This window comes from Lygodium microphyllum, chromosome 11 (genome assembly GCF_053477565.2).
Source record: "Lygodium microphyllum isolate KBCC chromosome 11, Lygodium_microphyllum_v1.1.10, whole genome shotgun sequence".
Lineage (NCBI taxonomy): Eukaryota > Viridiplantae > Streptophyta > Polypodiopsida > Schizaeales > Lygodiaceae > Lygodium > Lygodium microphyllum.
The window spans coordinates 62078334-62094054 of record NC_141145.1 but is presented as its reverse complement, the minus strand read 5'-3'; the positions used below and the strand labels follow the sequence as shown (position 1 = coordinate 62094054).

The window sequence follows — 15721 nt, the reverse complement described above, 5'->3', positions numbered from 1 at the left end:
TACTTATATAAATATTTTATTTTTCTTTTCTTTAGTTGCTATTGCTTTTTACCCCCAGAGTTCTCTTGGATTAAGCCGAAATCTTTGCATGGCCAGAAGAGGCAACCATTGGAACAAATTGAACTAATGGTTTGTCTAAGCCTTGGGACCGGATTGAATGGGCACTGAAGAATAGAATACCAGTGGTTTGGGACTATGTGCTTAGCCATTGGAGATGGTGCAGGACAATAAGCCTTGGCCAAGATAGAAGATGCACATGTGAGAATGTTCACGGAATAAAAGTCACCGTAACTAAGCCACATTACACTTTTTAATGTGGTTGCAATGATAAAAGTTGCTCATAACAACTTGAGGAATGCAAGGCTCACCATCCCTAAAATTTAGGGAGTTACTATTTTTGGATCCTAGAATCTGTTCGTGTCATTATCTTCGTTTTTGGAGGTAAGACTTTGTTTTCAAAGAAATGTTACAATAGATGAGCATGATATATTGTGTGTTTCAATGCACAATTCCACATGCTCATGCACATTAGAGGTTTGCCTTTTTGAACGCTCCATGGTATGATGTGATGACTCAGCCTGAGAATCCTCATTATGTGACTTCAAAAATTTTTGCATCCGAGGATTCTTTACAAGTTGTTCGAAAGAGTCAACCATACTGAGGAGTTGTGCCATAAACAAGTCCTGTTCTTGCTCCTCATCCTGTGGTTCAATCTCGGTTCTAGAAGGTGTTGACACCTGTGTACCAATACTCTCTTTATGGTGTCTATGAGCAGAAGATGAACTCTCTTCTTCATGAGGGTGTTTTCCTTTGCCTTTGTCCATGTCTACCATATCTCTAGTCCTGTATCCAACAAATATTGTATCCAAGAAAAAAAATCTCGTAGTCCTTCCCACCTGTAATCTCTGTAAACGTGTGTGTATGGCCTTTTCACCCAAAATTGTCCAAGCTTAAATTCTTACATAAAAGAATTCAAATTTCCAGTCTAAAATTCTCCATGATCAGTGCAAAATTTGACATCGGCATAAACTAGAGAATTAATCCTTGTGCAAAAACGAAGATAATGATGTGAACAGATTTTGGGGTCCAAAAATAGTAACTCCCTGAATTTTAGGGATGGTGACCCCTACATTCCTCAAGTTGTTCTGAGCAACCTTTATCATCGCAACCACATCAAAAAGTGTAATGTGGCTTAGTTACAGTGACTTTTATTCCATGAGCGTTCTCACATGTGCATCTTCTGTCTTGGCCAGGCTCATTATCTTGCACCGTCTCCAATGGCTAAGCACACAGTCCCAAACCACTGGCATTCTATTCTTCAGTGCCCATTCAATCCGGTCCCAAGGCTCAGACAAACCATTCGTCCAATTTGTTCCAATGGTTGTCTCTTCTAGCCATGCAAAGATCCCGGCTTAATCCAAGATAACTTTGGGGGCAAAAAGTAACAGCAACTAAAGAAAAGAAAAATAAAATATTTATACAAGTAAATAAGGAAAGCAACTACAAAAGGTATCACCACCTGGTGACACTCTGCACAACCATATTCGATAAAATTCTGAAGTAGCCAACACCCCGCAGCAATCTTAGCTCTCACATTCCTAATGAAACAAAGTCGATGTTGATTTAAGCAATCATCTTCCTTCACTCATCTACGCTACAAACATGAGCTGCTATTTCCATCTTTTGATCTCACGAATCTATCCACGTTAGTTAGATCCCTCTGAGGCTACTATCTCAGCCTATGCACGACATATCTCTATCCCCAACTACAGCACAGTTTGTCATAGCTCTACCATGCACCTTGACTAGATTGTATGCTCTTGCAACCAATTGCTATGATCATGCTTCTTTCGTTCGAACCTCTCCCTCAGAAAACAACAATCACCCTCCTCCAATTGTCCATCTCCTCTTTAGCACGATAGCGTGCCCTTCGCCAAAATCTTCGTTCAATCTGCCACTCACGGTCTGAAAAGCTCGTAGCTTTTCTTATTTTCCAAAGCTATTCTCCTCTGTCGTCTTCCTATCCCGCTGTTCTCCCTTTTGGAAGGGTCAAAACAAGGAACATATTCATATACACACTCTTGAATCCATAGGGTCATTACACAGTCTTGCATCAATAGGATTTGTATCCCTTTAACATGTCTTCATGATCACCTCCATGTTTATAGTAAGACTTGTACCATTTTACAAAAAGCTACAAGCCAATGTTCAAGTCTGTAGTGGGGTTGTATCCAAGAGCAATCTGAGTTTTTGTCACATTCGCATGTGTGAACATAACATCACTTGTTGCCGGCATAGAAATAACATCTCTCTTAGCTTTCTTTTTCAAATGTTTCTCCAAGATGCTCACAAAGTCACCCACTTTAACTAGCTAGGTGTTGCCAATGGAGGAACTACTTTCAAATCCCCTTTTGATGACCTCTCCATGAACTTGCATTTTCTCCAAGGAATTAAATGCTTCTTCACCAAATCCATGATCAGCATATGTTGTGGTTAATGCATTCCACGAACTTTCAATTTTCATATGAATCCTATCAAACACTTGCCGTGTTTCCGCAAGCAATCTGCATTTACCATACATGTCCACAAGTATATTGCCAACCAAAGTAGCTCTTTCCAAAACCCGTTTGATTGTTTCAACATGTAAAAGATGGCCTGTCACTAAAACTTTTGTATCACCAACAGTTTTTAAGCACAAAAGAAAAGTGACAGAATCACAACACTCCAAAGTGGCTTTGCAGTGGTGGACACACAACATTACGACAACGTAGGTCAAGTAGAGTGAGAAAGCCAACGTAACAATTGTCATATGATAGCTATGCAGCTAATCACTATACATACATGGCTAAGGTTATGCAGGATGTGACATCCACTTGTTTTGAGGATGCAGTGGGTAATGAGTATTGGGATCGTCCTATGGATGAAAAATGGTTGCACTTACGCATAATGACACGTGGAAGTTAGTGCCCTTATTTGAAGGCAAGAAAGCTATTGGCTGCAAATGGGTTTACAAGGTCAAGCATAAGTCATATAGATCTATTAAGCGCTACAAGGCACGAGTGGTTGCCAAAGGGTATGCACAAACTTATGGTATTGACACGTGAAATCCACTTGTTTTGAGGATGCAGTGGGTAATGAGTATTGGGATCGTGCAATGGATGAAAAATGGTTGCACTTACGCATAATGACACGTGGAAGTTAGTGCCCTTATTTGAAGGCAAGAAAGCTATTGGCTGCAAATGGATTTACAAGGTCAAGCATAAGTCATATAGATCTATTAAGCCCTACAAGGCACGAGAGGTTGCCAAAGGGTATGCACAAACTTATGGTATTGATTATGAGGGGACTTTTGCTCCAGTGGCTAAAATGGCCACTATAAGGGCTATCATAGTAGTGGCTACATCAAAGGGTTGGATTATGCATCAAATGGATGTAAAAAATACATTCTTGCACGAGGAGTTGCAAGAAGAAGTTTATGTGGAGTAGCCACCTAGTTATATAGATAAGAGTCATCTAGATTATGCATACAAGCTTCGTAAGGCCTTTTATGGACTAAAGCAAGCATCCAAGGCATGGCATGATGAAATTGTAGAATACCTTGTCAGCATTTGATTTCACAAAGCACAGGCTAATCACTTACTCTATGTATGTGAGAGTGGTGCAGTTTATACCATTACTATGTATGTGGATAATTTGATCATTGTGGATGATAGTGAGACAGAGATTGACCATGTGAAGGGTCTCCTCAAGACTGAACTTGAGATGAAAGTTTTGAGAGAGTTGTGCTATCTTGATATAGAGATAATTAGGACTCCAAAGGATACATGGTTGTCACAGAGATAGTATGTGTTGGATATGTTGAAGAAGTATGGTATGGCTGATTGCAAGCCTATTTCTATACCTTTGGGTGTTAATACTAAGCTTAGTGTACATGAGGGTGACTTGATTGAAGATGTCACTATGCATCGGAAGATTATGGGCAGCCTTATCTATTTGACGATCACTAGACCAGACCTAAACTACAAAGTTGGTTTGGAGAGTCTGTTTATGCAACTTCCATGGAAGCCACATTTGAATGTAGTGCAGCGCATATTGCGCTATGTCAAGTCCACATTGGACTATACCTTATTCTATGGTATAGATGTACCATTGGACTTGCATAGTTACACAGATGTACATTGGGTTAGTAGTATTTCAAACAAAAGACCTACCAATGGTTTTATGTTTTTCTTTGGGAGTGGCACTATTACTTGAAGCAACAAGAAATAACCGACAATTGCCTTGTCTAGTACAGAGGTGTTGTAATTGTAGCATGTTAGGTAGCTTGGTTACGCAAGTTACTTGGTGACTTGGGGATGCAGGTGGACAAGAAGGTTATCATCTACTGTGATAACCTTAGTAGCATTCAATTGGCTAGGAACCTAGTGTATCATGCGCGGACCAAACACATTGAGGTCCATTACCATTTCATTTGAGAGGGGGTTTTGACAAGTGATATTGACTTGGTTTATGTGTATATAGGAACAAGCTGCTAACATTTTCATCAAGGCCTTGGGAGCTCAGAGGCTTCAATGCTTCAAGACTATGATTGGAGTTCATGAGCTCATGCTGAGCTCAAGGGAGAGTGTTGAGATGTCAAGCTCTACATGAGCTGGCATGTTGAGAAACACGGATCTAGAGCCATGCTAGCTATGGAGGACGCAGATTATAGATATGGAACATGGTAGAGGTGAAAGATTGTAACTCAAGTGAATTAGGTTCCAAGATGGATTAGCTTGGACTCATAAACACAATCTTGAGTGACACAAAAAAGAAAGTACCATTGCATTGAAATGAGTGTCAAGTACATGCCTTTATAGCTTTTTGGATAGTACCACTATACCTCACTGTCCATATGGGATTTTGAACATCTCTTCTTAGAGCACACCCCCCCTCAAATGATGAGTCCCTACACTTGCTGGCTTTTGCCCCCCCTTCATGATGACATGGCCCGGAAGACTAGCTCATAGGCAGCCTAGTCAAGTTAAAGCTTGAGACTTTACATCTTGGCAAGGGTTATATAAATCAAATTCACTAACATATGAGAGATACAATGAAAGTTCTTCAAAACAATCTGTTAGAGTTGTTGATGGTAGTGGAATCATATTCTTCTTCTTCTTTTTCCTCCATGTATTGGTTTTGGTGATGATCACTTTGCAATTGTTGGGCTCTCTTCTTGTGGAAACATTCACTGGCTACATGGCCAGTCTTACCACAATAGTGACATGTAATCCGATCCTTGTTATTGTTGTTGATGAATCCTCGACCTCTTCCTTTAGGTCCAACAGCTCCTTTGGTGTACAAAAGATTGTCCCTAGATGATGAGACATTGTCTTTTGCATTCTTGGTTTTTACTTTGCCTTCTTCATCGAGTAGTGAGTGCTCAATATCTTTAAGTGTGAGGCTTGGAACATTACTCAAAGTGGACACAAGATTTTCATATGGATCTTTGTTTACACTTGCAAGCAATACGGCTATTGCTTCATCTTCCTCGATATTCTTTTTAAAAGATGCAAGTTGAGTTTTTAAACTCTTAAACTTATTAATGTGTATGGTCATAGAAGCACTGTCTTTGATATCCAGTTTATAAAACTGCATGAGAAGTTTTACCTTTGAATTCTTTGCTTGAGTACCAAACATTTTATCAAGTTCCTCCCAGGCGGTTTTAGCATTTCTAATGCCAGATATATGATGTAACACATCATCACTTAATCCCCAAGCAATGATGCCTAGTGCCTTATTATTCATCTTCCTCCATTCTTTGGATTTGAATTGGTCTTCTTCAACGAACCCGTCTTCATCATCTTCCTTCTTGTTATCTGCATCGTCTTCAAACAAGTCCCATAAGTCTTTCCGCATAAGATGGTACATGGTCTTCTCCTTCCATGCATGGAAGCCTTCACCATTAAATTTTGCTATATGTTCCACTTTAATCATCTTTAGTAGGAGGTCTTACCACAAGAACTCTTGGGCAGTGTCTATCCTTTTACAAGAAGATTGAGATTTACAAGGGATTTGATAATTGTGCAAGCAAATAATTTCATGCGGGAAAGTCTTACCAATTGACAATCTTGCTCAATGGCAATGTCTAATCCCGATTACAATTTCACAAAATTGATATTGAATTTCAGTGAAGGTTTGAATGCAACCAGAGGTGTGTACAGGGCTTTAATAAGGGAGATTTCCAAACCTTTAATGATAAGGTTTAATATAGTAAAAAAATATATATCATTTTCTGCATTCGGTGGTCAGCATCAATTCAGCCTACCTTAATCAATGGCTTTCACAGGTTCCAGCTTGTCGTCTCGTGCAATGCTGTGGCTGGAGAGACCACTATTGGTCAACTCTACAGTCAATTCCTCCTTGCCATCCCTACCAATTCCTTCAGGCGGAGGGCACCCCAAGTCTGCATCCCTGTCGGCAACAGTACAACACCGAGAGTTGTCTGTTATGCTCAGAACCAGGAAGCTGATAATAGAACTCTCTCTCTCTCACGGTTTTTCAAAACAAGAGAAGAGCGGCTGCTGGCGCGCAAGGGCAGTAAGCGGGGCCTTCCACGCACTGGATACCCTCCTCAAATACGGAAGGAAGCTCAGGAAGAAGTAGCCGCTCAGAAGCCGCAGCACCAAGCTCAGGAGGAAGAAGAGGCACCTCCCTCACCCTCTCCTATGAAAGACTTGTGGAAGGAAGCCTTTCCCGTTGGCACTGAGTGGTACAATTTTGACCGTGTATATGAAATCAAGTGGGACTTTTCTAATCTGGAGCAAGCAGTGCAAGAGGGTGGAAAGCTTTACGGAGAGAAGGTCTTTCTATTCGGATGTACTGAACCCCAAATGGTGCAGGTTGGAGATGTTAGGAAGGTGGTTCAAATCCCAGCAATTGTTGCAGTTGCTTCTCCTCAAGAACCCTCAGATAAACTAGGAGTCAAATCTATTCAAATGGTTGGTGAGACCATTGTCCCAATGAAAGAGATGAAGATGGGCCTACACTATCAAACAGATTTTACTCCTCCTAAACTAAACTGCTATCATTACCATGAAAGCTAGAACAAGAGGTAGTAGAAGTAGAAGAGGAAGAATGGGTGTGGCTAGACATAGCTCACCACAGCTCTGATACCATGTTGAGAAACACGGATCTAGAGCCATGCTAGCCATGGAGGACGCAGATTATAGATATGGAACATGGTAGAGGTGAAAGATTGTAACTCAAGTGAATTAGGTTCCAAGATGGATTAGCTTGGACTCATAAACACAATCTTAAGTGACACAAAAAAGAAAGTACCATTGCATTGAAATGAGTGTCAAGTACATGCCTTTATAGCTTTTTGGATAGTACCACTATATCTCACTATGCATATGGGATTTTGAACATCTCTTCTTAGAGCATACATCATTTGTCTATTTCTCAACATGGCATCCACTACGTGCCTTGGTGATATGGCATGATATTATTCACTAGTGTATTAGATGACCGACATGAGGATATATCAATGATTCTATAGCTAGAGTACACCCACATAGTTTATCCTTGGTTATGGCACGTTCATTGTGCCACCTCTTCTTTCTTGTCTGTTTTTAAGGAACACACCTTGTCCTATTGCTCTGGGGAGAAGAAGAAATAAAAAGAGTGGGATTTCTTGAAACTCTCCTTGCCAAAGCTGAAATGTAGGGATAAAGCTAGGGAATTGAAGATCGGAGCCCTTTGACCTAATATTGAAGGTAGTATGGGTAGGTTTGGCTAATGGAACCTTGGTGCAACCACTAGGTCTAGGACATGGGCCCTCATATGAAACACAAAATTTTCTGTATCAACTTCACCTTTGCATGTTGATCTTTGGCTCATTACTTCCTTGTGTGGTCCCTGAGTTGGCTGATACTTTCCATAAAACAATCCTCCTATTTATGTATTACACTAGTAACAAATATTTATACAAGGGTAAAGGCTACAGTGCACCAACCTGTATGTAATCTTGCACACTCCCGTGCTCTGCATCCATAGAGTATGCCTGATGCCCACTCTTGAACAATGAACCTTTGAAGTCTCTAGTCATGATTTTAGCATTGTCCAATACTCTTACATGTGAAACCCACCAAGGAAGCGGATGAAGATTTATGATTGCCAAAACCGAGACGAGTTTAGATTTTTTACATAGAGATTTCCATGTGTGGATGAAAAAGATTGAATGTTTCCAAGAAGAGTTTAGAATTTTCCCATACAAGACATTCTTCTGTGGTTATTTGGCACATTTTCATCCTGATTAATAAAATACTCCAAATATTCATTCACTCATGTAAGATTTGGGTGTTATAGAGAAATTTGGGCTCAAAGGAACAATGCATTCTTGGGAGTTTAGTGATTCCAGTTCTACAACTACTTTCAAGGCTCTCACAAAAACAGTATGTATATGACAGCTACCATATGGGTAACATAAAACTTCCGTATGGATGCAATTTACAATTTACTAACAGATGTTGTCAATTGTTTTTGTGAGAAGAAGCAGAAGAACAGAACTGTTGAACACTGGAAAGAATGAGCAACGAAAGAGAGAATATTAGAATTCAAAGAATCAGTGCACAGGCAATGGAATCCATAACACAAGAAATGAGATATATTGTACAAACCACAAGTGATGGCACGTGCGATGACCAGCAGTACCTTCACTTTCCCTCTCTCGAGATGGATGTGATCCGATATTACAAGAGTGGAGGAGTGGAAAAGATGAGACTTGAGACAAATGGACTAGCCCTAAGTGAGCTGCCCACCAACTGCCCGTACAGGTGGCCAAATAACAGCCTAATAATGTGCCCAATATCCATGAGATGTATACCACTAACACCCTCTCTCAGACCATGGCTGATCAGTGCAAATAAAATTTACAATGATGGGGAACATACAAGGCCCCTACAAACCACCACCATGTTCCATACCGCAACAATGATCTCCCAGAAGCCTGTAACATCATAGTACATACAACAATGACGAAGAATGCACCATGGATACTCTAGCACCACCCCCAATGCCAGATATGCATCGGAGAAGGCACCTTAATCAATTTTAATCATACTGAAATCCTGATAATAGAAAGTGGAAATAGTCGGCTGCAAAAGCCCATGACCATGGATTTCCCTCCTTTAACCAAACTGCCAAAATGTCTCTCCATGTGGGAACTAACTAGGAGCAAACATTGCTCATGCTGTTGAATCATCCCATAATGGACTTAAAAGTCAAACTAACTCCACAATTTGAACAGTCTGACTATGTTGATACATGTAGAAAGCCTCCCTTGGAGTCCACTATATCATGTAAATGTATGGCAGGCATTAGCATGCCCTATCTCTACCCTCTCACAACCATTCCTCTTGGCCCAGGGATTATGAGGAGCACCACTTCACTACTATAGAATAGGGATGTCCTCACTCCATGTCAAGACATGCACTGGAGGAGAATAGGTGCCACTATTGAGGAGATCAGGGAATGCCGGATCTCACATGACCAAACCCGCCAAACCAGCATAGCCATGCCATAGGAGAAGTTGGCCTCCCTCCTGGACACGGAACCACCTTCCAAGTCAGTTGGAGGGGCCAATTGTCGATGGAGCAGCCATCTGTCAAGCAATCAAACACAACCGGCCATGCCACCAAAGAACCTGGTGACCCTCTCTACATCGGTCACCACCATTGATCAGTCAACATGATCACCACTGAGAAGAAGCATGGTGCCATCTCATCTATGTAGCATAGAGATGGGGGCCAGCAGCACCTGTAGTCTCCAATACTACAATAGTGGAGGAGTGGAGTATATAGACTGCAAGACGAGATCCGAGACCAATTGACTAGTCCTAAGTGAGCTGCGCAACTGCCCATATACGTGCCCAAATAACAACCTAATAATGTGCCCAATACCCATCAAATCTCCACCGCTAACAGTTTCACCCAAGAAAGAGAAAACAGACTGCATTGTAAAATAAGATAAAGCCCCTCAAGAGATGGAAGAAAATGTCCAGCCTCGCTATGCAGAATATATGGGCAGCACAGTGTCAGGTTGATCAAGCCCGTAGTACCCAGCAGATACACTGTGACCTACCTGGCTTGGCTTTATCCATACACTCAAAGGTTGTTGGGAGAGGCTTCAGGGATTCCCTAATGCAGCAGCATCCCACGAGAATGGGCTATCATGTGGATATCTGGTCACAGGGTCCTTTCCTCTCAGAGAAACATGGTTAGATTACATAGTCATTGCCCTTTTAAACTTTTGACATCTCCCCAGCATGTACAGGAGACTTACCCCCAGCCAGCTAGGGTATAGTTATCTTGTTTTTCAGTTGTATAATTTTCCTCTTTACCCTATCCTTGTCTTCCGTTTTCTAACTTACAGATGCTTACGAAACAAAAAGTCATACTTTATAAATAGATAATCAGAAAGCAGGCAACTGCATGCATAAGTTGCATGTGCATCAGTTCTGTACTTCACTCCTATGAAATCTGGTTGATCTTATTGTGTGATGTCTGCAGAGAAAACCCTGGTTGTAGTGTACCAATGTGTTTAACAGATTTCATGATGCAAGAATTTAGTGTAGACTTACCCAGAGATCGTGATTTGCTTTGTAAGTCCTCAAATGCAGACTCTCACTGTTTGATTCAACTGCTTGTCCTGGTTGAAACCCTTTTGGTCTTGCCTCTGTACTTGAAACTTATGTGTGTGGATCAAAGTGTCAGCTTGCTATGAAGAGCTTGGGTTGATGACATTGGCTAACCAAGAAACCGACCATTATTCAAGTGATTCTATAAAGCCTTGTTACTGTTTCATTTTCCAGGTTTGAAGGCCAAGAAACCTGTGATTGCTTTCACAACCTCAGACACTTTGGTTATGCATGAGGTGAGGGTTTGAAATCCTTTCCTTCAAAGTTTCAGATCAGTGATGACTTACAAGCTGCCATTTTTAAGGAAGTTACCAGCATTTTGGCATGTACTAAGCTTTGCCAAGATTCAATTCGAGATTCGGATGAGAAACTGAACATGTTATTTGTCATTGAAGGTCGAGGACTACAATGCTTTGGCCTCAACTTCTCCCAAAGATGGTCAAGCAGACATGGAAGAGGTCATGGGATGGTTAATGACACAGACACCTAGTCCAGATTGTGAAGATAAGGATAATTCAAGATTCACAGTTAATGGCCTGAATTCCAAGTCCATGCAAAATGGCCTGGAGGCATGCCAAGAGCAGTTTGCAGCTGGCCTGTCCACATCCAAGACAGAAGTTGATCTTGAGAGCAAGTCACAAGTCCATGGTAACGTAGTGTTCATTGTGCTAAGTCTTCAATCTTTAAACTGAGCAAGGCTGACCTCAGTGGCTATTGCGATGTTGATCTAGGTGAAGCGCAAGTAAGAATACACCGTAACGTCGAGGATTTGGTGTTTATTCTTGTTGGCGAGGGATCGAAAACCTTCTGAATCCCCAAACAAGGGCAGCTGCAGAATGTTCCGATGCATATGCATAACTTCAGCCCTCCAGCTCTGCATGATTCTGAAGCTATACCTGTTACTTCTGACTTCCTTACTCTGAGATCATTGACGGATCTTTCAGCTACTTGATTATACATTTTTCCTACTGGATCTTCCTGAAAGGTAAACTATAGCCATGCAAATCTTCTCCACCTATGCTCTGTACATGGTTAGTAGGGGAGTTGGGCTTGGATGGAAATCCTCCATCTAGGCAGGTGCCCTTCTGTACGACTTTGAAGCAGTGTTGGTCATTTGCACTATACTACATTATTATTTTTTATTATAGGTTTGGTATTCACCAAAACACCAAAATTTTACTGCACCTTTTTACATACCCAAACCTCCAAACTTAAATTTAAATCTATCTTCTATATTTATATTATATTATTATTTTGGTTTTAGGTTCGGTACATCATCAAAGCATCAAAGAATTTTTGAACCTCCCAACTTAAATTCAAATCTATCTTCTATATTTAAATTATATTATTATTTTGGTTTTAGGTTCTGTACATCATCAAAGCATCAAAAATTTTCTGAACCTCCCAAAACATATACGAACCTCTTTCCATACCCAAACCTCCAAACTTAAATTCAAATTGGAAGTATACATTAAATATCACACACTCCTCCACACAAGTAAAAATGGTTCTCTCTCTCTCTCTCTCTCGTCAAAAGCACACAGAAGTAGTTCATTCTCTCTAAGAGAAAGCATCTTTCTATATCTCCCCCTTCTCTCTCTTTGTTTGTGTGTGTGTGTGAACAACATGCCATTCTCATTGACGGAGAGCCTCTCTCTCTCTCTCTCTCTCTCTCTCTCTCTCTCTCTCTCTCTCTCTCTCATTCTTGGCCATTTAGTGTGGGAAGAAAGAGAGCGTTCCACTAATGAGGAGGAGACTTTTGCTGTGTAACTTTTTTATCAAAAATTATTTTGGTATTTTTGAAAAATAATTTTAACATTTTTAAAATTATTAGTTTTATTAAAATGGCTCAAGTAATTGTTACGTTCCAGTAGTAATGTGGGTTAATTATTATTTTTGGAGAGAGGGGTTGAAATGATTGTCAATTTTCAATAAAAATATTTTACCGTCGTATTTCAGTTATTCTCTTATTGAGGTGGAAAAAAGGTGGTGGAATCCTCTTGTTTGAAATATTTCAGTGTTCATTTTTCTTATTTCTTTTATCTACTTGACAATCCTTAGAGTTCTTCTTTGTTTTCTTTCCACTCTGTCGCAGGTTTCTACTCTTTATATTCTTACTCCGTGGAGACATTTGCTCGGTGCCAAAAACCTAGTGCTTCCATTGAGTCCATGGTCACTTATAATACTATTCCCAATTAGCAAGACAAGTAGGTTACTCCTATTTGAAATCTTTTAGTGTTTATTTCCCTCCTCTCTTCTCTCTACTCGACAACCCTTGGAGTTCCTCCTTGTTTTCTTTCCACTCTACCACAAGTTTGTGCTCTTCATCTTCCTATTCCATGGAGGCGTTTGCTCGGTGCCAAAAATATAGTGGTTTCATTGAGTCCATAGTCACTTATAACACCATGCTTGATAAGTAAGACAAGTGGGTTCTCTTGACCATAATATATGGAAGTTGGATAATCATGTAGCAAAAAAAGTGGAAGAGATCCTTGATAGCCAACCCTTTCTTATTATTCTAGAAGGGCATGGTAATGGATTTTAGGCTTGGTGGCTCTAAAAGGACAATCAAAGAAGTGCATGTGTAGCATGTTTTTATGCATAGGGAGCTTCACCCAATGAGTCCAATCTCCCTTTGCATAGACCTAATTGTTAGTGCAATGTGGTTGTATTTACTTTCTTGTATGAATGAAGGTTCATGTTTCTTATTCATATTGTAAGTGATAAGACCATTTGATGTTAACAGACTTATATCCATCAAGCCTCGAGGAGTGGCAATGGAATGTGCGACAGATGTTCTAGATATTATCCACATCTCCATTTTGGTGAAGAGCCTTACAAGGGGAGGACCAAAGCAACACTAGTTGAGAGGGGCATATTCTTTTACAATCATTTTTACATTTAATCTCCCTCCAATTGGCAATGAAGAACCTTGTCCAACCTTCCCCTTTGAGATTTTAAGAGCAAAGAGTGTTGGGGGTAAAGGCGCCTCCGCCTAGCCGCCCGTGTATTACTACACTGACAGTCACCGCCATTGCACACTGCAGGTGGCGCGCGCCCGTCACCGTCACTTTATTCTTTATTCTTTTCGTGACAGTTTGAATAAAGGAAGGCCCGGTCACACATTGTGACTGTTAGAGTTCCCATTTCTTGTCTCTCTCTTTCTTGCTTTTGCTCTCCTGCCATAGCTCTTGAGTCCAAGCTTCGATCCTTCTCTCCCTTTCAACTGGTATCAGAGCATGGCTTCCTGACTCTTGAGCTTGGTTCGTGGCATTCTCAACTTCCCATCGACTCCCTACTCGCATTGGGTCTCCTTCCCAGCAGCCATATCTAACTCCTTCAAGCTCCTGTCACTCCCCAGCTTCCCGAGCTTCTTCCCGGCCTATTGAGGCACCCTCAGGGCATTCAAGCAAAGGTATTTGATCATTTTCTTCAAGGTTTACTTCAGTTCTCAGGACACACAGGCTGTGAACAGTTTGGGGCAGTCACCATTAAAGCTCCATTGCTTCATATCTACATTGCCCTTGATCAAGACCCCTTGAGGCTTGGTGTGTGCCCCCTTGGGCACCTACTTGAGTGCCACCCCAGTTGTGCCATGTGGGTTGCAAGCCACCTAGGACAGCAACACACTGTTTGCGCCTGATTCCAGGCTAATCCCCATCTTCATCACACCGGTACTCCTCAAGCTCCAGGCCACTGGGCACTTCAACAGGCTTCATTTGAGGCATTTGCACATGCTTTGATGCTTGGTGTCGAAGGTTGAGCATTGACATTGCTTATGGTCTGATTTAGCATTGTTTTGGGATTGTCATAATGGTCCACAGACAGTTTATAACAGTGCTACAGTAACATTTGATGTTTATGCTTGCCCGACATTGTCATTTGATGCCCGGTTGGTCCCGTATGATGCCTACATGTTAAGGGAATGTATGCCTATTGTTTGGCAACCATTTGGAGCTGATTTGCATGCTGAAATTTCTCAGTTTTGACAGTCATTCTTGGCTGTAATAAAAGCAGGCTGAAGCTATTACACATGCCTTGGGTTATGCCTATTGGTTCCGGCCTATGTCTTGGATATATGCCATGAAGTATTGATCTTCGGGGTACGACTTCGAGCTTGGATTTCATTCCGGATGCTTTTGGAAGAGCTTTGACATTACACACTCGTTGACATGGTTCATGCTTGGCAGTGGTATATGCCTTGGGTTTATGCATACCCGTTGCCTACGGCTTGATGCTCATGTCCCGGTTGATTACCCTATGCATACATTGAGCTTGAGTGCTCATTGAAGCTCTACCTTGAATGCATTTTAGATTATCTGGAGTTGTCTTGGATGTTACTTGGCTTGTCAGAGTTTGGATTGGGATGTACTTGATGTCTTACATGCTTATGGATGCTACATACGGATGCTCTACCGCCTACATGTTCGAGATGCACTATTGATGTATTGTCTTGGACTTATGTCATTGGCACTGTGTCTTGCCTTGGTTTGAGCTCTTGAGCTCGTACATATGGCTTTTGTCCCAGTGGGAGCATTCTTGAATGCTTATCAGACATTGAGCAAGCGGTGCTTTTATGCATTGAGCAGTTACAGACACTTGAGACTTTGGGATTTCTTACCCTTTGGGATGATATATTATATGTATTGGTTCATTGTATGCTTATGAGCTAAGTCTCAGTTTTGGATCCGTATCTTTGTGAGATGATACCTACCTGTGTCAAGTTTTGGTAGTGGTAGGAACACTTTGCCCCGTTGACTGGGGGGTGTGCCTACTCATTAGCAGATGTTTGTATGACATACTTGGGTGTTGGATTCATGTTTATTGATCGTCATATGCTTATGTTATGCCCGCATGACGCCAGCTTTGGTCTTGGCAGTATCTGATTGTCTTGGGATCCAATTTTGACACTGTTAGCTCTCATTTACTAAAATCTGTAATTTATTACAGCAAGCATATATGTATGGACTGACATGGATTTTTCATGCTGAAACATTCTAAAATGATGTACTTTCACTAGTACTTGGTGGGTAGCAGCTTTGA

At 41.1% G+C, this 15721-nt stretch overlaps 2 protein-coding genes across 7 annotated transcripts in view; one reads left to right on the top strand and one right to left on the bottom strand.

Annotated features, from left to right (window-relative positions):
* The window catches only part of LOC148028880 (uncharacterized), a 73247-nt gene extending 61729 nt beyond the window's left edge, over positions 1-11518 (bottom strand). For 3 of the 6 annotated variants that reach the window (XR_015692340.1, XR_015692341.1, XR_015692338.1), the window contains exon 1: positions 10622-11135. Coding sequence is in view for 2 of the 6 variants with exons in the window: in XM_087687646.1 (XP_087543772.1) it covers positions 7997-8089 (93 nt within the window). In the remaining 4 variants the exon portion in view is untranslated. Of the gene's footprint in view, positions 1-7996; positions 8112-10621; positions 11275-11381 lie in introns of those variants that run through there. The other 3 variants (XR_015692339.1, XM_087687647.1, XM_087687646.1) reach the window with 2 other exon arrangements.
* The window catches only part of LOC148028879 (uncharacterized), a 73984-nt gene extending 62054 nt beyond the window's left edge, over positions 1-11930 (top strand). Inside the window, exons 7-10 of the mRNA XM_087687645.1 lie at positions 10551-10642; positions 10853-10914; positions 11074-11326; positions 11410-11930. Coding sequence (XP_087543771.1) covers positions 10551-10642; positions 10853-10914; positions 11074-11326; positions 11410-11489 — 487 coding nt within the window. The 3' untranslated portion in view covers positions 11490-11930. The remainder of the gene's footprint in view (positions 1-10550; positions 10643-10852; positions 10915-11073; positions 11327-11409) is intronic.
* The last annotated feature ends 3791 nt before the right edge of the window (positions 11931-15721 follow it).